Here is a 25717-nt window from a genome sequence, read left to right on the forward strand (position 1 = left end):
TCTGCAACACCGCATGATAGGATAAAAAAAATGCCGCAAAATTTTTTCTTTATAGCTTCGATCCTCAAAATAGGGGTGCGCCTCTTACATGTGTGCGCCTCTTACACAAGCTTATACGGTACTCTTCTAAAAGAATAACTAACGTTTTTTTTAAGCATTGTGGAATTTTAAATTGGTTTCTAGCATTAATAACAACAAAGTTAGTAAATGTAAGGTAATAAGACTATCAGCCTGGAAGTCCGTTATTTTTAACCCTAAAATTCTGTTTAAAAATTGCTTGGGCCCAGAACAAAACGAAGAATTCATTTCAAAGTATAAAAACATAGTAGTATGCAATAAAACATATCACTGAAAAAACTATTGAAAACGTAACTACTATACAACAGATTCCTGCGGTGTGGATGATCGTAAGTGGTTGGGAGGGCTGGGCTTTATTGCCCCTATGGGGAGTGGCCCTAAGGACTCGCTAAGCCGGGTCTCAGGCCGGGCCTGAATGCATCGGACAATTGCTACCTCAGCGGTCACTTCCCTTCCCTTGCGTCGGCCAGAGCCGATGCCCGGTCGTCTGCATTGAAAAATCCGCCACAGCTATACCCGAGGTCAGGTGTTCTGCATTTGAAAATGCCCGTCGGCTCCACCCGACGACTGGCGCGAAAGGGTTAAAAAGGGAAGCTGCTATACCAATTTTGTTGCCTGAAATTAAGTGAATAGCAGTTCATGACTTACAATCTTGTGCGGGACTGAAATGGCCAAGTGTAAGAGAAAGGGAGGATAAGGTTCCACATCAATATAAATACCAACACATTTTCAACTTAGTCTTTTCCGCCTCCTTTTTTTGAGAATATTTTTTGTCTTATCTCGAGTCTTGAAAAAGTCACTGCTCATAAAAGACTTCACTTTTCCTATCTCCCAATTATGTAAAAACAATTCTTGGGATACGTTAATGGAAACTAATGAAGCCAGGTTAGGCACTTCTGGCCTCTCTCTCTCTCTGCTCGACAATCTGCTTCCACTTGGTTGTTTTGGCATAAAAAGGATACTCTTCCAGCATTCAACAATCAAGTTCATTAGTGACGACTCCTCATAGATTCATGGCATAGCTCTAGTCATGTCACATGATAAGCCATGAGACTAAAGGCAGCTATCTGTAACCTTATTCTCTTTCGCTCAAATCTGCCATGGCGAGAAGTAACCAAAAGATCATTGTTAAGTTAAAACGGTGTCTCTGAATAAAGGCAACATACTAAACCTGAATTGAAGAACACTAGATCGTGATCAGCTGACAACCTGGCAAGAACCTTTACTCATGTTGGGGTACGCTGCAAAAGTAATTTGTTGCCTTGCACCCCTTGCTCACAACAATATTGATTGCCTAATTGTACGTACATACTCATTAACGAGAGGGAAATAAATAGAGGAACGTGCAAAAAAAATTTGGCTTTACTCACCCTGGAAATGTCCTCACAGGTTCATAAAGGATGAGCAGTGTGGGCTCATAATATCCATGCAGAAACTGGACATCGATAACATTATCCATTTTTTCATCAAGGTCCTTAAGGACGACTAGATATGAAGATAAAACAACTGAATTTGCCTGAAAATAGCAGTCAAGTATTGATTAAATACATGTAACAATTCACAGAGATGATTTGCTAGAATAAACTTTCAATCTCGAATTATAATTGATTTTAGAAACATGCAAAACACTTGTGGAATTTCATCATCGATGAAGAACAAAATAAAAATTCCTTGATTTTCATGTATAACTAGCTGACCCGGCAAACTTCGTTCCACCAAATAATTAATGAAAATTTAGTTACATCATTTATAAATCAAAAGTAGCTGCACTGATTTTTATAATTTTTGAATTATTATGATAAAATTAGAAACAAATTAAAAACTACAAAAATAAGTACATATTACAATGGGCCGGATGAATAAAAGTTGAGCAAATGCTCATGAGCAAACGCTCATGAGCATGAGCATTTGCTTTGAGCATAAGCATTTGCTCCATTTGGTATGAATAAGCTCTACCTTATACTCCGGAGCAAATGCTTCAGTTTAAATACCTTTTGCTCAACATTTTGCACACGGCGCGCTCGCTACCGACCGACTTCCCCTGCTTTGCTACAACTGCCTCGTCTACAAATGGTACTTCAGTATACATTTAACAACTCATTTCTGCTATCTATACTCAACAATAGCCTTTCCGTCATTACACAGGTACGTAATTATGAGTCGGACTCTAGAGTCAACTATATTAGTCCACAGTTATTTGCACATATTTTTGTGGTAACGTGTATATTTTATGGCAGGGATTCTAAATAGATCGAAGATTTAGATGGGTAGAGTAAATTAGCAGATTTTCATGAGTTTTGAGGGTAAATAAGATAATATTAGGAATTTAAAAGAATTAGTTGTTCTTATTTCTTGCGAGCATTTGATTTATTTTTCTCCTATTGTCGACTTTAATGCTACAATAGGTCATTTCATGCGGCACACACATTGGTCACTCAAACTTATTTACTATTGCTATTAGTGCAACCTTATACATTAGTGCTTGTTTGGAGAAAACTTTGACGTGCGCAATAGAAAATGAATAGGCAAGAGAGTCTGCCACATTCAAATGAAAATAAAACTTGATAATTTGCTCACAAAAAAACTTACTTTTGGCATTGGGGTATACCTGTTTTTCAGTCGTTTCAATTTTTATATTCTAATATCTGGAGCAGGAAACCGCACTATTCACATTTCATTAAGTAGCATATGTATTTGTAGTTTTCTGAACTGCGTGAAGGAATGGTCGAAGGTTATTTTAATTTATATTTATTACGTACAAATTATTTATTACTTGTAGTGAGGATAGTGATTTTTACGATGTGTGCAAGATTATGGCGGCCCCATGGTATTTCATGCCCAGCAGGTTTTCCATCTTTTCATAGAAAGTAGGGGTAGGAAAAAAACTCACACGCACATACTCAACGCACAGACTGCTGGCTCAAGTTAGTATGGCAATACGGGGTGCAATTAACAGCCTTCTCAGGTCACTTTTATTAGTAAAATATTGGTGTACTTAATTTCAGGAATCCATACTCATACTGGGCACTATCTATAAAGTAAAATCAATTGCTTTTAATCGTTTTGCGGGCCACTTCGAAATTGCGTCAAGGGACATGCACGGGCCGTGGATTATTAAAGCCTAGTCTAAAAAAAAAAGAAAGGTTGTATAGGAGAAGATGAAGCCTAGGCTACTGAAGTGTTACGTAGATGCTGCTTAATGGGCGAAATTGCCGATTCGGTTAGACGAAAGCGTAAATTATTTTACCTTTTTTTGGATTATTCCAATGTGTTGAGGACAATTTTGAGATCCACCAATCCCACTGCCATGGTTTATCTAAAATATTCACTGAAGAGTTTTTAAAACGAGGCCTTCGTAATGGAAAATGTACTAGTAAATCAAAATCGGAAGGCGTGTGCGCTAGTTGCATAAATTATGTTCATGCGGTAGAAAACAACGCATAACTATATCTCAAAAATACAGAAGTAAAGAAAATGCCGACAAATACTAAAGTTTGGGGAACACAAAGGCCAATATGGATTTCGTTTCCAATTTTTTCAAACTAAGAAATTCCAGAAAATTTTTTTGAGGACTAACTGCTGAAAGAAATGAACGTCGACTAATGGGATTTTGGCTCGCGCTGTATGCAGCGAAGCTCCATCATAAACCCATCTATCACTAACCAGGCCATTGGCGTCCACAATGCTGAGAGAAATTTTCTATCGAAAGTAGCATCCGACTATAAAATTATGTAAAGCTTTTTACGTATCCATTTATATGAATTTTAGTCCTGACGTTACTAATGTTTGTGGCGCTAAAAAAACTAGTATCTATCTCCCATTATTAGTTTATTTACAGATCTTCTTCCGGTCTATTTTCTGGGAATTATTAAGGAAGGATGGACAGAGCACAGACATTATTTGGGCTCAATTATAATAATAATAATAATATCCTCCATAATGCAGGGTTATCATAATAGTATGTTGTATTGAAAACTGAATTACTTACAGTTTACGTTTTTTAATTTCTGACCTTGCCACCACAATCATTTTTGCACATAATTAATAAATTTCAATACGTGCGCCCATAGTCACTTGGGAAGAGAGAAACCTGGCGTCGACATTGGCCTACTACTAGCAAAAGGCACCATAGGGACCAAGGCTTAACTTCCTATCTGACGGACGGATTGCTGCACTTGAATTGTCCTCCTCAAGACTCTCAGGCAGGGATCGGGCAGCCTCTGAAAAATCTCTGCCACCATATCCCTACTACATTCCAATAAATTACTGGAACCACATCATTCTTTTACGATAACCCTGTATTTTGAGCATAGTCCTTAAAAAAACTGTATGGTGTTTGTCAACTTGTTTCCTATCTCTCTGTTTGTGAAAATCTGGGAATTATTAACATTTCAGAAAGTTTGAATGCGTTTCTCGGACGAAAGAGCACCTTTTGCATTTTCGTAGATTTCCACCGAAATCATAGTTGTTCACGCTTAAAAATCACTGTCTGATCGATAAAAACAGATTTGATGCCATTATATAGCCATACGCGACGAATAATTCCCTTAATCATGAAAAACTTCCTTGATGCATCCAGTCCGGAGGAGATGCATTCATTTCTGAGCATTTGCTCAACCTCTGAAGCAATTGCTCCACTTTATTCATACTAAATGCTTGAAAATTGAGCATTTGCTTATGCTCCGCAATTAAAGTGAGCATTTGCTCACGCGCCGCCGACAGAGCTGCTGAGCAAATGCTTATGCTCCCGATTTTTATTCATACACGAAATGAAGCAAATGCTCCAAATCCAATGAGCATTTGCTCACTTTTATTCATCCGGGCCAATGATTAGTTAGAAAGGCATTTTCTTTAATCAATCCATATAGGATAGACCAAGGCACGTACGTATATGAGGATTTTTTACAATGAAATTTATAATTTTCATGCAATGATTTAGGAAATTTTAGACTTTAAAGTCTTATAACATACTTTAAAAGTCAACATTTAATCCATTCATCTGTTGGCCCATTTTTGATTTAAGAGTAAAAAACTTTTTTTAGATCCTAGACTGTTGTGTAAACTTTGGTGCAAGATTACTCAACACTAGACAGATGCTTGACTGACGCTTAAAATCTCGTGAAAATAGCCCCTACTGAGCAGCATTAACATGTCATGACTTATGGCACACTAGTTATAACTCGGTTTGGAAAAATGCACTGTGAAAACGTGCCATGGTCCTCCCAACACATTTGACATTGTTCTCTTGAGTCAAATACCTTCTTATATACAACAGTCTTTGTTTTTTATCAGGTGCAAGGCGCAAGAAAAAATACAGTTGATGGTTTACCAACATGTGATCATGCAACATATATTTTACCATGAGAAAAACCCGGGTTATCTATATTCAGACCACAGACATTCATTTTGTTATTTGTTAATCGTCATCGCGAATGCAATACGAATTGGAAATTGAGTTCAAACTCAAAGAGCATATCGATTGGGATCATAAGAATCCTCTGAATGAGAACTTCCTCACCTTTGAATTTTCGTTTGGCTATAGTAGCGTGAATCACATTGATTATCAGGGTATTTTTTATATTCCCAAATGCATTCTGCGCCACCCATGACTTCACGGGGTCTCTCTCTTTCATGGAGGGGAGATATGTGCCTTGCCGGCCGAGCAGAGGTGAATGTGCGAATCCACCTATATGTCACCAGGAACGCATCCCTATCTTCCCAATGTTAAAACGCTCTCATGTAATGCAAATTTGTACAGCGCAAAGACCCCAAAGAAAGCATCCCTTGCGCTATATGAGGCATGGGTGTATATAACTTCAAGACAAATCAGTGAAGATCAAATTACACCTATCTGCCTGATTTCAGAGGAAAAATTCCAACTGCAAAAACACAGAACATACTTAAGCAGGGGTAGATGCCTGTGCTCCAGAAAATTTAACATGAAAGACTAACAAATCAGGAGTAGAGGCATCCTGTACATTTAATTGCCTTTACCACCTTTCACATGGCACTGCATACCTGAAAGATGATGCCAGTGTTAGACGATGAAATATCGCAGCCATCATCCCCTGAGCTTGCTAAAGACCCACAAAGATTTCATTAACAACTAAATATTCACAGAACTGCCTACTAGGCTAATATTGTGGGTAAGAGGACAGAAAAAATGTATTCATTCCTAATTTGCAAGAACAGGCACCACCAACGTCTACACCATCAGTCACCCCTAAACTAAACACTAGCATTCATCTTTACTGATAGATAAGCAAAACATTAAGTATCAATCCCTGATAATATCCCATACCTTTGAACTGCCAGGAGTTACACCTCCCCCCATAGAAGCAGCATAAGAGGAAGAGTTACGTGAAGGTGAATTGGTGCTGTCGTTATGAGAGGACCCCAGCCCTGGATGGGTGGGGTCATCAGCTGGCACGTCCCTTCGAAAAGGCAGAACTACCAGCTTGCGTCCATAAACTGTCATCACGGCACACCTGCCTTCAGGATCCACACGCACCATTGGAATGTGATGGTGGTGTGTCCAACCACCCTACCAAAATGATAAAATTCGGTCTCATTTATAAGGTATAATATTCAAAACAGAGTATTAGTACTTATTTCAAAATAGAGAAAAACATTTGAAAGGGAGGATACGAAAGTTAGAATAACATAACGATACTTTATCAACCATTAGAACTTAATCAATTATCATTAAACTTGTTTACTGAAGACACAATAAAGAATGAAAATTCACCTAATTGAGGCAGCATACCAGTACAATTAATTAATTTCAGTAAACGAAATACATACAATTGTTTAAAGGTGTGAATACAAAAAGATAATAGAACCATAGACTCACCCGCATATCTTCATCCTCAAAATAGTGCAGTGAAAGAGTACGTAAATCATGAATTTCAGGATCATATTCCACAACACTCAACTTAGCATCGCGAAAGCTTAGTAGCAAGGCATCTCGTGGAGAAGACGCTAAGGCAACACTCTGGATACTCATTACATTTCCAAACAATGAAAATGTACACACACACTCCAATTTCATTTTTGGGGGATGTTTCACTGGAAAATAAATAGATGTTAAACATACGCACTTATCTGTCTAAATTGTTACCTACCAGTCAAGGAGTTAACACGCAAGTTATTGATAGGTTAATACATCAAATACTCGAATATAATTCGATGAAAAATAAATTTCGCAGATAAACTGAAATCTGCGTGATAAAACATACACCACTAAAGTAACCAAGAGTGGAAGATGTGACGAAGGGAATAAAAAAGGACACACCTGAAAACATTTCCTTCTTCTTAGGGTCAGCATCTGGTATTAACCGAAAAACTCGGATAATATTCGCACCCGCAACAACCAAAGACTTTTCATTTCGGTTAAAAAAGTGGCAAGAAATTGCATGCTCCACGGCGGTAGGGGGGTGGGTGTACTTGCAGATAGAAAACATATTGTCCTACGAAATAACAGGTTACCAAAGAGATAATAATAAATTTTAACCACTTTTCATTTTAAAATGATGTATATCACAACTCATAATAAACTTACACACACGGCAAGAAGCAACGGGGGTATCTAACAAGAGCTAATAAATGCGATTAATTTAGCCCACATTTGTAACCAAAATAGGAGGTGGAATGATCGGGTGGCGTTGGATCTGATTACACCAATGCATTTATTCATTTAAATAAATCAGAACTGTAAAATACCAATCATAACAACAACATGCCTTGCCTCCTCTACCGGTTGTACACAATTTTTTCGATACGATCGATTGTAATCGTATATCGATTGCTTCAACAGTCGATGATCGTGCTTGTTATCGATGTTGCTAAGGAGGTCGAACGGCGAATGCAAGAAAATTTGTTGTTCATTGCTGCACCACGAAGTTACTGGGAAGAATTGTCTTTTCTGGTGTGTTAATTTATTTGGAATTCTTGTTAGGTAATTATTCTCCTGTTATAATGCTATTAGACCTCGCGTAAAGTTATGGTATCTACTGTCGGCAAAGTGGCTATTGGATGGTACGTGAAACCGGCACATGGTGAGAATAGTTTATATTAAACGTTTTACTCCTGGTTTTATAAACAAGTCATTATTCTAGGGTTTTAGTAATTGGTGCCGGACTGTCATCATTCGTTCTGTCGAAGAAGAGAATTGATCAGAAAAGGTTGGAGAATATGCAAGCGAGGGAGCGAATGAGGAAGGCCAACTTCGGAGAGTACCCCGAGAGTTACCGCAAGTTTAACGGTTAAGAAGTCAGTGTGGGATTCTGTTCCAGTTACCTGGTTAATTACATATCGTGTTTTACTTCAGTTATTGAAATGGCTGCTGCAGGATTGCCCCAACTGGACAATGCAAAACTGCAGCTTGTCCAGGAACTAGAAATAGAGATGATGTCGGATATGTACAATCGTATGACGGCATCATGTCATCGTAAATGCATTCCACCAAAGTACTTGGATGCAGAGCTTGGCAAAGGTGAATCGGTGTGCCTTGATCGCTGTATCGCCAAATATCTTGATGTCCACGAAAGAATCGGTAAAAAGCTTACCCAGTTCTCGGTTCAGGATGAAGATTTCGTGAAAAAACTGCAAGGAGACCAGCAGAAGAACTAAATTCACATCTAATATGTGATGTAGTGAAAATTTAATGTGAATGGTGCTACGTATTGGACGAATGAGCCCATGAGATGACTGTAGACAGTGTTATGTAGTATGCTAACTAGATATTGTTGTATGTTTGAGAATAGTGTTCTATGCCATGATACGCCACTTGAGGCAATAAAATACGATACTTACCTACCAGATGTATTTCTTCCGTAGAGCATTAGTTTAGGGCATTATATCCCTTGGCAACGGCTGTGTCACATTTTCCAAAATTCATGGTAGTCGGAAGCTCTGTTTTGCCATTGTCTCTTCAAAAGGGGAAATCGTGCCCGGGCCGATAGAGTAAGAAGGTAAAAATGGAATGTATATTTTTTTCCGATCTCGTCGATCGATCATAGAGGCCGCACAGTAATTGGTTCATACATTTAATTTGTTAATTATTAGTTTTTTAATTTTTTTTATAACATCCAGACTAATGGATCGCTTAAGCGGGCTATATTACTACTTGAGGGAGCTCCATGTAAGAGCTATCCTGGAAGAAGCTGTAAAGAAGAAAATAACAACCCTTAATTTGAGCCACTTCGAAATTACCACCGTACCTAAAATCCTGTATCAACTTAAGACTGTCGAAAGCTTACATCTTGAGAATAATCATATCTCTGAAATATCGCCCGAAGTTAAAAATCTTACGGTTAGTTACACTTAAGTTTTACAATTGGGTAACAGTGTTTCTAGAATGATGAATCAAATAAGGGGGCATGAATATTGCTTCTTTGGTATATTTGCTCTGTAGAATTTGTCATTCCTAGGCCTGGATTATAATAACTTAACAGCCCTACCGAAAGAAATAAGGCGATTAGGACCCACTTTAACTGGTCTCAACTTGAGTCACAATCCTCTCGCTGTCCTCCTACCAGAAATTGGAAATCTGAAATCACTGAACAGCCTGTGGTGTAATCAGATAGGTATTTCTGATCTTCCAAAAGAGGTAAGTATCTATTACCATCTAAAATCACCTATCTAGTGATTTATATCAAACTCACTCTTATTATGATGTCCTGGGGAATATTTGCATATGTACTCCATATCTGTATGGCACAAATGAATTGCAGATAATCCTTGGCTAATCTTAGAAAATGAATAGGTTTCACCTTAATACACCATTTTCTGAGGCAAGGAAATTCTCTTCCCCCAAAGAAGGATGCCCACACAGCTTATGTTTGAATTGGTCGAACCCCATCTCGAATTGGTAGCCTGTATTCGCTCTGCTTTCACTTTCTTACTGTATGGGTGTGGGAGTGATTATGATGCATATTTTTAGTGAAAAGTATTCCAACATCTAAGTAAAGATATTTCACTTAATATCATGCAGTTTTTTCATCAGAAGTCCACCATTGCTATAAAGGGCATTGCTCAGTATGAAATGCATTCATCATCAATTTTCATGTGATTTGAGAGTCTAAATAGGATGGCTTCAAAATTTTCCAACACGTTTTTTCAGCTTGGAAAATTGTATTTCTTGGATACATTTGGTGCCAGAGGAAATTCAATCCAAACAATACCTAAAGAATTCTGCAGACTGATTTCTCTGAGGTATGTATTTTAAGTTACATTCTTGAAAATCACTTCTATTGAAAGGGAAAATTGGTAATTAAGTCAATGACTTTTCAATTACTGGGTTTGTCCACGTGAAATATCCAAGTGAGGAAAGGTTTTTACACAAGGGTGTACCAAGGATCAAAACTGGGGAGGGGCAAGACATGGTTGCTATAGGTAAGATTTAAGCATGGAAAAGTACATTTGTGATCTTTGCTTCTAGGGGGGGCAGCTGCCCCTTGCCTGGTACGCCTATGTTTTTACGTTAATCATATAATAGAAATCTGTTGTCAGGCAGGAATTAATATGTTAGAGTTAATGAGCCAAATCTTTAGCATCGTGTGGATGTTACAGTCTTCTGCCAATTCTAATTTTACCACCATAAGTTTACACATTTTCTGTTGCAAATATACTTGTAAGTGGACGGAAGGGAAGATAACTGAGTCTTTGTACAGCAGTTCTGGAATGCCAAATTACAAAAAATATTGGGGGGGCCCAAACCAGGGATCCTGCCCCGGGAAATTTTATAAGTAGTGAGTTTTAAGTTTTATAAGCATTTTAGAAGAGTCATGAGATATACATTAAAACCCTGATAACTCTAATCTCGATATCTGGAAACTTCGTGGAAAATTGACAAGCCCGACACATTTTTTCCTCAAACCCATTACGAATTTTTGAGGGGGCTCAGGCCCCATGGAGTTGATGCCACTGCAGGAGTTTTGGGAAAAACAAGACTATCTTGAGTAGGGGCATTTCTCTTGCATTTGTCTCATGAAGATGAAGTCTCTATTTTTGGCATGCTCTATGTTCCCTTAGGACCATTGTTTCCAACCAATCAAATTTATGTGTTGTAGAGGAAAGTAGTGACTTGGTAGTGCTAACCTTACCTTTCTGCTGACAAAGATAGGCAAATTCTCTGTTCCTATGTTATATGCATGGGCATAATTGATAACAGTATGGATTTGGGGCTGTTTGCCATTTATCTCATTGCTGTGGCTGGAGTATATTGATGAGTGAAATGGTTTGGAGCCCACATTTCATCCATGCACTCTAATCTCGCTTCCCTTGAGATGACTCAAACGCTGTGGTTTAAGCCATGCTGCAGCCAGAAATTTTGGAGGAAGGAGTGCACTGCCATTAGGCCCCAAAGATTTTCAAGTGATCAACACTTCCAGATAAAACCTTTGCGTTCAGTATTTCTCAAAGCCGAGTCAAAACTCAATAGCCTAAAACTATATGCTATACATTCATATTTTTTTTCTCTGTGACTCATCCTAGAAGTCCATTGATAAAGCATTCAGCAGATGTAGATATACTCCAGATTACTTGTATGGTGATTGAACCAGTTTATTAGAAAATAGTCATTCTCCAATGACCAGCGGGCACAATATCATGATGGTCATTGGTAATGTGCAGTGGTGGCTGGTGGTAATTTATCCAGGGTGTGCATTAGAGCAGATAAAGGATGATTTACATATACAGTGAAACATGTCTTAAGAGGAATCTCTCGGGCCCTTCACTTTTTTCTGGATAAGACAGTATTCCGCTTAACTCAGGGTCTGGCTATTCAAAAATGACCGTGAAAGTCATATCACGTCTATTGCATGCGTTGCCTAAAAGGATGGTTTGACTCAAATTCTACACGTAGATGAAATTATAATGAAATAATAAAAGAACAGCATCGCATTATTTTTAAATTTTTTATTTGAAGTAATCAGTCATTTTTGTCTGTCTTTCCTTTTTTCCTTGTAGAATACAATTTTCTACGTTGCCAATGGCCCCATGTAAGATGTTATGCTAATCAGTTTACCTTTGGTGAGACTCTATCCTTCTAATTCTTTTAATGAGACCAACATTTCTCTGTACGATTTTTTATTTTCTTCACATATTGAGGTCACTTCTTCGTCGGTGTCACAGCTTTTGTCTTCTTTATTATTGGCTGTTAAGGAACCATTTTAATCGCTCGTGAGAAGATCGTTGCCGAAATCCACAAATCTCTCAGCATTCATGTCAATGCCTATTACTTGCTGCAATTCGCTTAGATCCACCATTGGCTCTAAAATAGCAAAGGTCATATATATAATCCTGTAAATGCGTTTTGCCTTTCATATGTGTTTATGCATTTACATTGGTGATATATTAGGAATTAAATTAAAAACCTGATGATGACGTCTAACATTGAGACCATGGTCGTGAATAAATATTAATGTGAAAGCACAAAGTTCTTCTTTTTAATTTAATTATGAATCGCTTTCACCAAGTTACGCCTCAAACAATCAACGATATGTTAGGATGTAAATTATTTTCCTTACCTTCCTCGGGGATCAGTTCTGGTAGAATTCCAGCTTTGGTGAAACATTGTTTAACAGTTGATGATTTAATATCTTTCACTGCCAAATTAATCCAATTAATGGCATCCAGCACTGATATTTTTTTATCACCTCCGATACTGAATTCGCAGTATCTGCAGCAGCTAATAATGATCGCATCAAGTACTTCCTATATTGTGCCTTCAGCGATCTAATTACTCCCTGATCCATTGGCTGAGTGATGCTTGATGTGTTTGCCGGAAACCAGGCTAGCTCCACATTCCCAAGGTGAATTTTAGGGTGACATGTTGCATTGTCAAGGAAAAGTATGACTTTCCTATTTTTCCCTCTTCATTTCGGCATTGAAACTTTTAAGCCACTCTTCCATGATTGAAGCCATGTTCCATGCTTTTTTATTATGTCTCCATTTGACCGGTAGCTTCTCAATTTCAACGTTTTTGAAGCACTGTGGTCGAGCTGATTTCCCGATGGCAAGAGGCTTTAGGAGCTCCCCTGCCATATTCCCACAAATGAAAATGGTCAAACGCTCCATTGAGTGCTTCCCTCCCACAGAATAAAGAGTAAGTGTAAATATAACATCATTGTTTGAATTTTACCCTAAATTCTAGAAATAGAACTCGGAAATGCATACAAACCCTTGCAGTTTTCTCCCATTACGCACAATGTTTTAGACGACAGAATCCTAAAATACATTCCGGTTTCATCCCCATTGTAGATATCACATGGTTGATAGTCTTTAATTTTTACTTGAACCTTACATTTCCACTCCTCTACGGTTTCCATGTCATTGTCATTTGACTCGCCAACAACACTGCTCCAAACAACATTGTGTCTTGCTCTGAAACTTTCTAGCCATCCATTGGAGGCCTTAAAATCCAATTTTCCTATAGAAACTGCAAATTCCTTGGCCTTTTCTTGGACTATTGGACCTGACAATGGAATATTCCTCGATCTTGCATGCACAAACCATTGCCAAACTAATTCGTTTATTTCTTCATATTTGCAGAGAGGTGTTTTCCTCTCAGAGAATTCCCCACGTAGGAGAATGTAAACTAAGGCCTAAAATAATCGACGGAAACAACAATTATTTTAGGAGTGTCGTTTTGCAAACTATTGTGGCATGGGTAAAGAAGAAATATGTTTCTTAGAACCTACCCCTTTCAAAGTCTTTCTTAATTTCATCCTTCTTCTTAATTGCTTCGTAAACTTGAGTCTTTCCACACTTAAACTTGTATCTGCTTCACGGAGAGCTTTTCTCGTTCAAAGCACTCAATCAAGTCCAGTTTATTTTTTGCATTAACATGTTTCGTGGCATGACGGAAATCAATCAGCAGTTCCTTTTATTCTTAACGTTCTGCGTTGTATTCTTACCCTGTCGGCAGCACGTAGGAGAATGATTCCTTCTTATTCAGTAGCGAGAAAGGATGCACAAAATGCTTGTGTAAGTAGAGAGAGAGTTCTACGAGTTGGAGGGGAGGTAAGTGTGCAAGCATGGGTTGGCGGAATGGTTAAGAAAGGAGATGGCAGGAAGGACGAGGGGTGGAGTATTGTGGAGCATTTGATGCAATTTACGTGAAACGAGACTCACTGCACTTTACATTAGGGACGAGGGACATAAGACACTGGAGGAGGATTAACACTAGGGAGACGCATCTACATAATACCCTGCGAGCCACCTCTAGGGTGTTTGGCAGGGGGTGACAAATCACCAACATGCAGCATGCAAGAGGACCGCCACATGCTCACCGCGGAAGGGTTTTGGTCAAGGTTGATGCAATATTGTCCTGAGTCCCTCCTGCGACGTGATGTCAGTCAATAATGACGTAGACCAAAGTGAACGAACGGCACATTTAGCTGGTTCCGTTGGATTATTTTCTATGGAGAGGGCTTTACAAAACATTTTAGGATTTTATTTCCTTACAGTAAAAATTGTCCATGGATTTTTTTTGCGATTCCGCTTAACCAAGAAACACGTGCCCGGGAATCGATTCCGTTTCCACGTTAGACAGTTTCTGTTTAACAGAGGGCACCAATGCACATAAAACCCTATTGTGACCGCCAGGACCAACAAAATTTTCCGGATAAGACAGGTTTCCGCTTAACTCAGGTTCCGCTAAAGGCAGGTTTCACTGTACATATATTATGTTAATTCTAATCCATGAGCTTCATATTTCATCGTAATAGAACATATAGCATGCAAGACATTCCACTGGTCTTAATTCTATACCCTATAAATATTCTACCCTTAAAACTGCATGAACAGAAATAATACAAGCATGCTGATGTAAACAATTATTATAACTACACCTTTACAAGTGACGGTAGGTGAAATCCATTCTCCTTTCCTTCTTCTGAGTGAACTTGTTCATCACCTTGTTATTGAAACCTTTTGATATCATCCTGGAACTTTTTTTCAATTAACACATCGCCAAAGTAGTGAGTATGTCCTCGTCCATCTGGCTATGTAAGAACGTTTTAACCCCTTTAAGGGTTGAAAAACTCCTCACTATTTCACTAGTTGTCATCGGAATTTTGGCAATAATTTTCAGTAGCTTAGTTGTTTCACTGACTGTGTTTTGAATGTTATTGTCTACAATGAATCCTAGTTGGGCAAGGACACTGGAGACTTTCCGGAAGTAATGATAATATTTTTTCCACTTATTCATACACTGCAAAATACATATATGTATATACAATAAATAAAACAGTAAAGTAGAATGTAGGTAGGTACCCCTTAGGTGTACCTGTTAGGGGTTACTATCATTTCTTCAAGCAGCGGCTGGTGCTGATTTATAAGCATAAAAAACATAATAGGAGAAAAACAATTTTGATAATTAAATACATGTGTGCTGTACAAGATCGGAATAGGGAAAAGCAAATTGAAGAAAAATATGAATAACAGTGCAAATACAACATAAATCATAAATTTAAGGAATAGAGATTTTTTTAGAACAACGTGTAGGAATGATAACTTTTAACAATGAAAATACAAAAGAAATATCAAATTAAAATTATCAAGACTATTATCAAACAACTTTTAACAATTTTTCAATATTGTCACTCTCTTGGGATTTAAGCCATTTTTTAAATTTTGCCAAAAACAATGTCAAAGTCCAGACTCAATATGTATTTCAACCGGGAGGGAACAACAATTTTGGAGCAGGAAAAATGTATGTTTGTTTAAAAGATTCATTTTTGGGCTTAGGTACATATAACCAACTGTTCCTAAGCCTAAAAGAGACTTTTTTTTTTATTTTTTGACTTGAGTACCTATACTTGAATATTCAATCAGTTTTGTTCCGTTTCCCCCACTTGGGCAACCACACTGGAGACTTTCTCGAAGTCCCCACGCATGTAAATTATTTCAAGCTCAGTCCACAAACGAACTTGTTCTATGAATGGTTAATAATTTTGCAAACTATGCAAATAAATACTTTCCTGGGAATACCTTGTTGAATTTTGGGAAATTTTCGGAAGAGAAGAGGACTGATGCCATAAGGCCCATAAAAGAGAATCGCTCCTTAGCCTGACTGATTATTACATTACACACCTCTTTTGCTGTAAAGTTTCTTGAGAGGAAAGTGTCCTCACGTCTTGTCTCTGAGTTATTGCAAATAGTCTATATGCTCTTCCTGACATTCATTACTGCAGATTCATAGTCCTTAATGGCTGCATTTGCTGACACTGAGTCTATCAATTTTCCCTGTAGCTGATCATAGAGTATATGTGCGTATGGCAAGACTCTTTTGAAGACTTTTAGCCAAAACATAAAATCTGTTCAATCAATCAAGGCGTAATCCTCTTGCTTGAGCAATAGCACTACTTTGTCTACTGCTATTTTCAGTCTTCCCCAAACATTCCAACAGTGAATCTTTGTGCACATAAATGGTTTCAATTAACCTTGACTTAAAATTCCACCTCACATTTGACACGCCAGGAATTTGCTTTCCAACCACTTCAACAAGATTTTCACCTATTCCAATAGAAATTTTGAAATATTGATACTATTCCCAAAGTAGTATAGAAGGCATACCAACAAATTGTGTCTAGCAGCACACGATGGAAAGCGTTTTTAGTTTAAAGTTCATATGAATGTCACTAAATGGCACTGGATGCATTGACGGACCGATGAATACTCTACACTCAACTCAGACGGACTAGGATCCTGGGCGCAGATAGTGCAGCTACACCACCTGCAAATTACTCACCAAATATTCGCGTGTGCACTCGCATCGTTTTGAGTCTACTCCCAACACTCTTATGAGCAGTGCATGACCCCCCGCTCACCTCGTCCAGCCTGAGCACCATCAAGCAATCACATAAACTGAATTTGCGGCCAGCACGATGCCACGGGATCGTACACTTGTAAAGTGGAGAATTCGCCAAGGAGATAGCTGTAGATTTCGGAGCTTCATTTCACATCAATAAGTAGACAAGATTTTTATCCTTCTCGTTGTAAAGGAATTGCTATCTTTCATAATTCATTCATCTTTGGGTGTGCACTTGCTAACATGCGTATATGCACGTGCCGCCACTGGTAATGTGCATCCGTATGCCATGCCCAAGGAAGTTATAGGATCAGCTGAATGAACTAATAAGAGTGGACTACATTAGACATCTTTGAGGGGTAGACAAGATTTTTGAGCCACGTATGAGCCACGACCGTTGTGGTGTCAGAATATAAATATTTATTTTAAAGTAAAGTGCAAAAACACATTTAATGTTTTATGATCCGGGAATAGTTAACAGAATGAAAAACTCTAATGGTGTCATAGGACATATCCACTAAAAACATCATGGCGGTCAACGTGTTAATGGAACCAAGCTTTATAACTAAAATTGTTCAGTTTTGATTTATCTATATATAATATAGTCATAAACAGGCAGTATATAGTCTTATCATCATATCCTTTGCTCTTATTTTTTCCAGTTTAGTTTGCACTAATTTATATCACTTTTCGTCCACATCTCATGATTGCAAAAAAAGCTCACATTTAATTTTTTTCAAATTTCTTACACACATTGGAGTTAAAATGTGTACATATGAACAAGTTTGAATAAATATTAATTATCACTCACTCAGTAATCCAAGCCACGGGTTGGTATGGATAGGTGACGGTCGAGCTGGCCTCAGACTAGGCCACCGGCATGTGAATATCACACTTTATAGTCAGGGGGGTCAATTCCTTCCCCTGGGCCACCTAACACTTTGAGGATTTTGGTTGCGGTCAATCTCTAAACTATTATTCGTGCACATCAGGATGGAAAAATCACCATTTAAGCAAGACTCCATATATTCCTTATAATTAGACAACGATTTCTCTAGCAAATGGATAGAACTCAGTTTGCCACTTACATGATTAATGCATTCTGACACTCAATTGTTCAAGAATATCCTATATTTTTTCAAGTATCAACTGATCATTTCAATTGGTTTACCTTCCATTCTCACAAGAATGCAATCAGCTGGCTGACTACAGGGCATAGAATGTGTTACTTGATTACGATTTGATGTCTTCCTGGTGAATTGATGTGATGAATCTTTCTCAGGCTTCCAATTGGGTCAAGCTCTTCATTTCTGCTGACATTTTGATGGTATACTGTTCCATCATTCTTTGCGGATTTCGTACAATAAAGTTTTCTATGTGACTTGTATTAAAGAAAAACATAAGAATTTCATTTTTGATGTGGCTAAGAAACAAAATAACCCGTCATTCTGAATGATTATCTTTTTCAGGTGGTTGACGCTTGAAGGTAATTTGATTGAAGAACTCCCTATAGAATTTGAACAACTTAGCAGTTTGATTCATTTAAATCTCAATAAAAACTTGTTTCAAGAAGTACCAGAAGTGATAAAGAATATGAAGGTGATAAGTGATTTTTTACATGGTTACGTTGAGCATTGATATGATATAGTTACATAGAATAAACCTTAATTGTATGGATGAATGCTTCACGGGATTCCCACCAGGTGAGCTGTTCTGTCAGAGCCGACATTTCAATGGCCAACTCTGCCATTGCTGACTCAACACGCTGAGGATGATGGTAGAGTTAGCTATTGAAGTGTCAGCTCTGACAGAACAGCTCATCTGGTGGGGGGTATCTCATGAAGCAGTCATCCACATAGTGCACCAGGAAAGCACCAAATCTCGAATAACCTTAATTGCAGTTGAATAATCTAGTTGTTCCATAAAATTACCAAAAACATTTGGGAAATCGTTGATGAATGACAGAAAAACATATTCCTATGCAGGTATAATATTGTGTATTTTTTGTTGATATCACATACAGAAGTATAAAAACAGTGATATTTTTGAATTTCACCTTAATAACATGATTTGGTTCTGAAAAATATAGGATCAATAACTGACCTGCTGAGAAATTTCTGTTGAGTGTATCTGAAAATCACATATCTTTAAAAAAAACTATGCAGCAAATTGTCATAAATGAAATGGAAAATTCACTTTTGTACAGGCATTTTACATGGTTGTTACTCCTAATATAACTTAGAAATAATGGTCAATACAAGCTATGTACATACTATATAATAAATGGATGAATTCACTACAACTACCTCAAATAAAGACTTAATGATGCCTCTCTCTCTCTCGTATGTTTAGAATCTTCAGTATTTTCTCTTGGCACAAAACAGGATAAAGCAAGTTTCAACACCATTTCTCCTGGCAGTCAAACATCTAGTGAAACTCGATTTAAGAGGCAATGAAGAGCTAAAAATAACACCAGAGATGAAGGTATGTATAGTAATGCATTAATGGTGACAAATAAAATGAAACTAGGTGAATATACACTAAATTCATCGTGTAGGTAATTAGGCAATTGCCTGAACAATCCTTGATAATGTTTCCATGTGCTCTTTCCACTTTTGAAGCACCTGTTGGTGCATCTTTATTTTTCAAAGCCAACGCCAGAAAAATGTTTGGGTGCTGGGGGACAGGAGGGTTCCCTCAGAAGGAAAACTTAAGACCAGTCTCAGAGGGAGGTTTTTGAATTCTGTGATTCTGGTTGCTCTAATCTTGTCATCCTCCATTTTGAATTTCCCACAGCCCATGTGGTCCACTCTCAAATTGAGGGTCATGATAGGCCATTTCCATGAAGGCCATTTCCATGGCTAAGTGCTCACAACATGTATGTATCTTAAATTCAGCCGGTTTGAGACAGGTATCTTAAACAAAGCGTAACAACATAAAAAATTAAAATACAACTCAGTGTTTGCAAATGAATGCGTCTTTTGCAATTTTATGAACTTTTGGTTTTTAATTTCAGTGTGCAAGTAACAAATATTAATCATGTTTTTTTGGTCTCTTGAAAATCTGCTATTTATGAGATACCTGTTGTTAGAACTTAGCCATGGATATGGTGCCTTGTCAAATTCAATATACATACATATGTAGTATACCAGTGTGTCTAATAGGCAGACTTGGAGGAGTAACTGAGTCACGGGTAATGATTAATTTCATTTACTTATATCGTTCCAGTTAAAAAACGTAAAAATTAAATGTTATCTACTCATCGATTTCTGAAAGTAATCATTACTTATACCCTACCCACCCTGTACATGCTCTATCGAAGCGCATAGTACGAAAAGCAATTGCATCAGTGAATATCCTAGCAAAATTAACTTTACCAAGTTATGATAATGAGTGCTGTAGTGATAGCCCAAATGGTTTTAAGGAAAAAAGTACCTAATCATGGAAGGCATTCAAGTACATATTATGTAAGAAAATTTATACCATTTTCCACTCCAATCTCCTATTAAGTAAGCCAATGCAAGATTTTTCCCCAATTAATCTATTGTAAATCGGCTGATTTTTCTCTCCAATTTTAGTGCCACAAATTATAAGTAAAATTCATTAAATACTAATGCAAAAGAATTTGAAATTGTTCCACAAAACTCATCCAATTGTGTTGAGTAGACCTCGCGTGACATTTACAAAATTTTACCAAAAAGTAATGGTAACTAAGCTGAAACTAGTTTCTTTTTAATTTTTTAACTTATTACAAATTTTTAAAAGAAATTAACTGAGCCCTTTTACAATGCCATGGTAAATATCACCCAAATCTGATCGCCAAGATAAGTTAATGATTTTTTAGACTTGCTGATGATTGACTTTTCCATGCATTGAAAACACTGCAGGCAATTTATTAACTGATCACTTAAATGATTCTTGGAACACAATTTACATTAAATACTGAAGTCATATTTGATTAGGCATTATATATCACACTCGTACCATAAACATGGACGAAGTATAGAAAACTTAGTGACACGTTGGACATAGTATAAAGCTATTGTGTCTTGAAGGCTCAATGATAGTCATTGCCTAGGTAGATAGACAGCTTACATTTGGGGAGTGCAACCTGGGAAACAAATTGTAATGGCATTCACCACAAAAAGATAATTTTTTCAATACTCTGTTCTTTTTGAAATTTTTATCAGGTTCAGCATCCTTTCCGCCACAGCATCACTGAGGCTGACATCCAACATCCATCTCCCACATGACGAATTTGCATTGCAGTGAATTCTGCTTTAAGTCTACTCTCAGCTGACTTTCATTGAGCACTATTATGCATATTAGCATATTACATAGTTTTCTACTACTCTTCATACTACCAAAACTTTTTCTGACTAGCAGCATCAGCAGTAGAATGAGTGGCAGAAGTCAGGTTAATAGGGATTCATAAGAAACAAAGAACATTAATATGAAATGTCTAACTGTAACAAGTGCAGATTAGAGAGCTGTGACAAACCCATCATCCAATTGGTGTCTAATGATAGTGATGCATGAATCTAAGATGATGGGCAAGAAGTTAGTCAACTCCCATTATTACGAAGTTCACGGGACCGAAAAAGTGAAGGTTCATGAAGACGAACTTCGTGGGAGTGTTTCTTTCAGGAATCATCGCAATAAAACATGCAATACTTTGCAAAAGTTCCTTGTCTCTTCAATCTCCCATACTTACACTCACACTGCGGAATAGCTTCCGAGGATGATATATGCGATTAAATCATGTACATATACAGTACGTCTTCAACACACGAACAAGATGGGTTCGTGTGTTAAAGACGTACTCGTATCAATAACTTCGTGATAACGTAGTTTGTATTCACGAGTCTACTGTATGTCAGTGGTTAAGCGATAACTTTGGGTAAAGTCAAAAAGGTCACCCGTGCCAGATAGGCCAAAAATCGGGAATCATGACAAACAGTCCACATTGACGGTCATCATCTTGTCAGAAATCCAAAGATTAGTGACTGCTGATGCACTCATTGCTCCCACAAGCTTGTCCGTGAAGACTCTTATAATTCTTCGGTTTTATATCTTTCATCAACTGCTCTACAAGCCTCATGCGACACAAAAAAACTGTTTGAATAGATGAGAGAAAGCCTAAAATCAACCACGTATGCATCCAAATGCAACTGGGCCACATGGGTGGGTGTTGAAAGGCTTTCCAGATCTCTCATCCGAATCCCTATCAGCATCATCCAAAGCAGAAGAAAAGAGAGAAGAAGAAGGCAACAATGTTCATATGTGAACAGACCAAACATTATGATGTTGCTATAAAATATGAAAAGGGAAATATATATGTACATACATGGTGAGCGTCTGAGGGTTAAGAGAGAGGCTATTGGAGAGATGGGGACAGGATGAAGTGGTCGGATGAACACGAGCAAGGGGTTGGTTTGTATTTAATTCGAAAATTGGGTAAGAGAGATGTCGGCAAAGGGCAGCTGGAATCTGGTGATGGAAATTGAGGCTCATCTCACCAATGATGTGGAAATTCACGAGTGTATACCAACTAGTAGCCATACACAGGAGGAATAAGATGGAGTGCACATATGAACAGCAAGAGGAAATACATACGCAATTAGAAAAATCAATGGTGGGAATACATAATTGACTAGTGATGGGGACTAGAATGCTTGTCAGGGAAGGAAAGAGGAGGAGTTTTCATGGTGACGGCAGTAACTACACAAAAAGTCGACAACCCCAATGGCACTAATTTTCCCATTTTTGTTTCGATTTATTAAGTTCATTCCACAAAGTCACATTTCGTTATTTTTTGGCAAAGCAGAATTTTTACAATAAAATTTACAGCTGTGTTGTTTATGACTTTTCCTTATCTCTTAGGTAAAGCAAATCTCTTCATTTCATAGCAAGTATATCTGCATTTCAGTATCCTGTGCCTCATTTACTTAGGATTTTCCCACATTGACAATATCTAAAGACAGCAGTTTAACTAATGCTCCATCGAGTGTGATTGCATTCTGATTAAGCACAAGGATATCAAACCACCTGAGAATTCTCATTATCAATCATATAAGGATCCTCAAAACTATGTTCAATACCTGTACATATACTTAAAGAGAGAGTAGAGTTGCTGTAGAGTTAAATATTCTCTGCACATAAAGGGTGATTTATTGCCCACACCTACAAAAAAAATTCTGAAGATCAATTTATTGCTAGATGAGCAATTTAAAACTACCAGACTGATATATGACTTTTTTCCTTGACAGAATTTCGAAAATCTTACCATTGACGGAGCAGGATCATTCTTCCATCTTGCAGACGTTCCATTGATAGAGCCAAGGGAGAGCAACTCTAACCTAAGCTTAGGCGATGAAGAAGAGGAAGAGTGGGGAGTTGCATCTGGATCAGAGGGATTTGATGACGAAGACACGAGCGAGAACATCACCGACTATGGGGAAGAGGATTGGGAAGAATCAGTGCCATCTAGTGAGCTAGACCTAAGTGAAATAAGTGAAGAAGCTGCATGGATAGGTTTTGAAGATGATGCCGGAAATTTATTTCCAGAAGATCTTGGAGAGATCATCTCTAACATTTCGTCATACATAGCAAATGGGAGTTGATTCCACAAGTAAAATCATTTCATACCACAACAGAGATGTCTCTTGAAAAATATTTGATTCAGTGATTCAATCCTACAGCCATAGCGGAGAGGAGCTTTTACAAACAAAAATTAATATTCACATTATTTGAGAGCTATGGTCAATGCTAAGTGGTAAAATCTCAATCATGTACATAAAAGATAAAAGTACAATAACATTCACATTAAAAAAATGTACAGCTTGCAAATGGTGGTGACCACAAAAATCGATGGATTTGTTGTAAACAATGCAAATCTCTGATAACTTTGAAACCAATGGATCAATTGGAAATCGATTGGTACCGATGTATGCTGTATGATGAAATGAAGACTAGTATCCATAACATTTACATTAAATATCGCTTAATATTTATCGAAATGTTTCTACACGGGTACGGGCAGCTCCGTCGGGGGAAAGGAAGGAGAAAAGAGGCGCGTGGTTGCCACCGACTTGGCCAAGGCAACCAGTGGATGACTCATGAACTGCCAAGGTACTAGGCATCACGATGCACGACATGGCAACTGCACACGGCTTGAGAGATTTTCTTTTTTCTGTTGCTTTGTTTTGGCCTGCTTCTCTAGGCAGAGCAAAAGTGACAACCACAGCTCAAAACAATGAATATCAAACGATGTTAAATATACTGCTGACATTTAACGTGTATTATCTACGTACTTGCATTTCTTACATTCTACGGCGCACAACAGTACCAATAAATTTTCAATTGACCCATTGGTTTCGAAGTTAGCAGAGATTTGCCTTTTTTACAACAAATCCATCAGTTTTTGTGGTGTAAACAATGTTTTCTGCAAACTGTTAATAATAGATTTGGCTTTCTTATATCAAAATTCCAAATTATTGGAACCTAAACTACAGGAATACCAAGTGCTCAAAGTTGGGCGACTTGAATTTACGTAAAAAAAATTGGTACTTTTTTTTTTAGAAACTATTAAGTACAGGAAATACTACGAGGTGGAATTTTTTTAAAAGTAAATGATCCAACATAGAAATGAATTCTCTTTCGTGTGCTTTCTGTTGCATTGAAATTGATTTCCTCGTTTCGACGATAGAGCTCCTCAAACTCAAGTGTCTTGCATTTTTTTACAGACAGTAGCAGGCTTAAAAATGCAACCAGTCCTTTGGTCAACAACCTTGTCATGGGGGAAAGGCTTGTATGCTTCCAATACCCTTTGAGCTGCATTAAGGCGTGTAATTCTAAATTACTCCCATAGGCCCATGGTTAACCCGGCAGTGGTCGCGTGGGGTGTCCCAGACACCCCAGCCTTATATAAGAGCAATTTTTTCTTGCAATTGTGACTCCAATGACCTGTAACCTCCACTAGCTGATTTTTTAAGCTTTCTGAGGGTACATGTAAAAGTATAATAAAATCAATGCAAGTTTGTAAGAAAAATTACTTTTGTCAAAGCTCTTCAGAGTGGGGTGCGCCAGACACCCCACGTGACCGTTCTCGTTACGGTTTGCCGCCTAGTATTTAAAGTCGCCTTGAATGTTTTTCATCCATTTTCATCACATTTGATGGCCACTTTTCTGAAACTGGCCATGAAAGTTGTCCTTTTACGTTTACATCAATAAATATTTATTTATTGGTATATTTTTTGCCTAAATTTAAGTAAACAAATAGAAAGTTAGTAATTTTGTATAATGTTACAGAGATTTTTCTCGAAGTGAGCCACGAAAAATCGATCATGCAATACTTACAGCACGTTCATTCAGTACACTATGGATTCCTGCAGCCTTTCTAAAAAAGGAAAAAGCTAATATACTTTGACTTTTGATTGAAAATTTGAATGAGGAATTATTTGTTTCTGACGTCAGCTTTTGTAGAAAATGCTATTTTTTAGAAGTGATTTTTGGAAGACTTCATTCAATTACATTAGTGCAGTAGTTATTCAAAAAAGTCATTATTTACATGTTTCTGTGAATTTACCAGTGAAGGTTGGCCTTATAATACTTACATTCATCGTTTCCAAATCATACTAGATGTCAGCTACCTCTAGAGTAAAAGAAAGAGTCTTTGCCTTTTGAATGAATCTTTGAGGGCAGAAGATTGATTCTGATGAAAAAGAAGATGGGTGTCATATAGCTGCGCATGACACTTACACCGAACAACAGTGCAGAGATGATGAATTTTTGTAAAAGGGAAGGGAGCTTGTGCATGGAGTT

At 37.6% G+C, this 25717-nt stretch overlaps 3 protein-coding genes across 4 annotated transcripts in view; 2 read left to right on the top strand and 1 right to left on the bottom strand.

The window, feature by feature from the left end:
* LOC124156620 (cleavage and polyadenylation specificity factor subunit 1) overlaps nt 1–7867 on the bottom strand; it is a 153741-nt gene extending 145874 nt beyond the window's left edge. For both annotated transcript variants that reach the window (XM_046531267.1, XM_046531266.1), the window contains exons 1-5: nt 7640–7867; nt 7373–7547; nt 6932–7146; nt 6380–6622; nt 1449–1594 (exon numbers count right to left, since the gene is read on the bottom strand). In XM_046531267.1, the coding sequence (XP_046387223.1) occupies nt 1449–1594; nt 6380–6622; nt 6932–7146; nt 7373–7541 (773 nt within the window). In that variant the 5' untranslated portion in view covers nt 7542–7547; nt 7640–7867. The remainder of the gene's footprint in view (nt 1–1448; nt 1595–6379; nt 6623–6931; nt 7147–7372; nt 7548–7639) is intronic.
* Nucleotides 7868–7911: 44 nt separating this feature from the next.
* LOC124156623 (mitochondrial import inner membrane translocase subunit Tim10) lies at nt 7912–8895 on the top strand. The gene is made up of 2 exons (XM_046531270.1): nt 7912–8115; nt 8196–8895. The coding sequence occupies exon 2, from the start codon at nt 8416–8418 to the stop codon at nt 8707–8709; it is 294 nt and encodes a 97-aa protein (XP_046387226.1). The 5' UTR covers nt 7912–8115; nt 8196–8415; the 3' UTR covers nt 8710–8895.
* A 51-nt stretch (nt 8896–8946) lies between these two features.
* On the top strand, nt 8947–23743 carry LOC124156622 (leucine-rich repeat-containing protein 69). Its single transcript, XM_046531269.1, has 7 exons — nt 8947–9050; nt 9172–9391; nt 9494–9688; nt 10202–10293; nt 18364–18493; nt 19247–19378; nt 23164–23743. The coding sequence occupies exons 2-7, from the start codon at nt 9176–9178 to the stop codon at nt 23515–23517; spliced, it is 1119 nt and encodes a 372-aa protein (XP_046387225.1). The 5' UTR covers nt 8947–9050; nt 9172–9175; the 3' UTR covers nt 23518–23743.
* The last annotated feature ends 1974 nt before the right edge of the window (nt 23744–25717 follow it).

Source organism: Ischnura elegans, chromosome 3 (assembly GCF_921293095.1).
Source record: "Ischnura elegans chromosome 3, ioIscEleg1.1, whole genome shotgun sequence".
Classification (NCBI taxonomy): domain Eukaryota; kingdom Metazoa; phylum Arthropoda; class Insecta; order Odonata; family Coenagrionidae; genus Ischnura; species Ischnura elegans.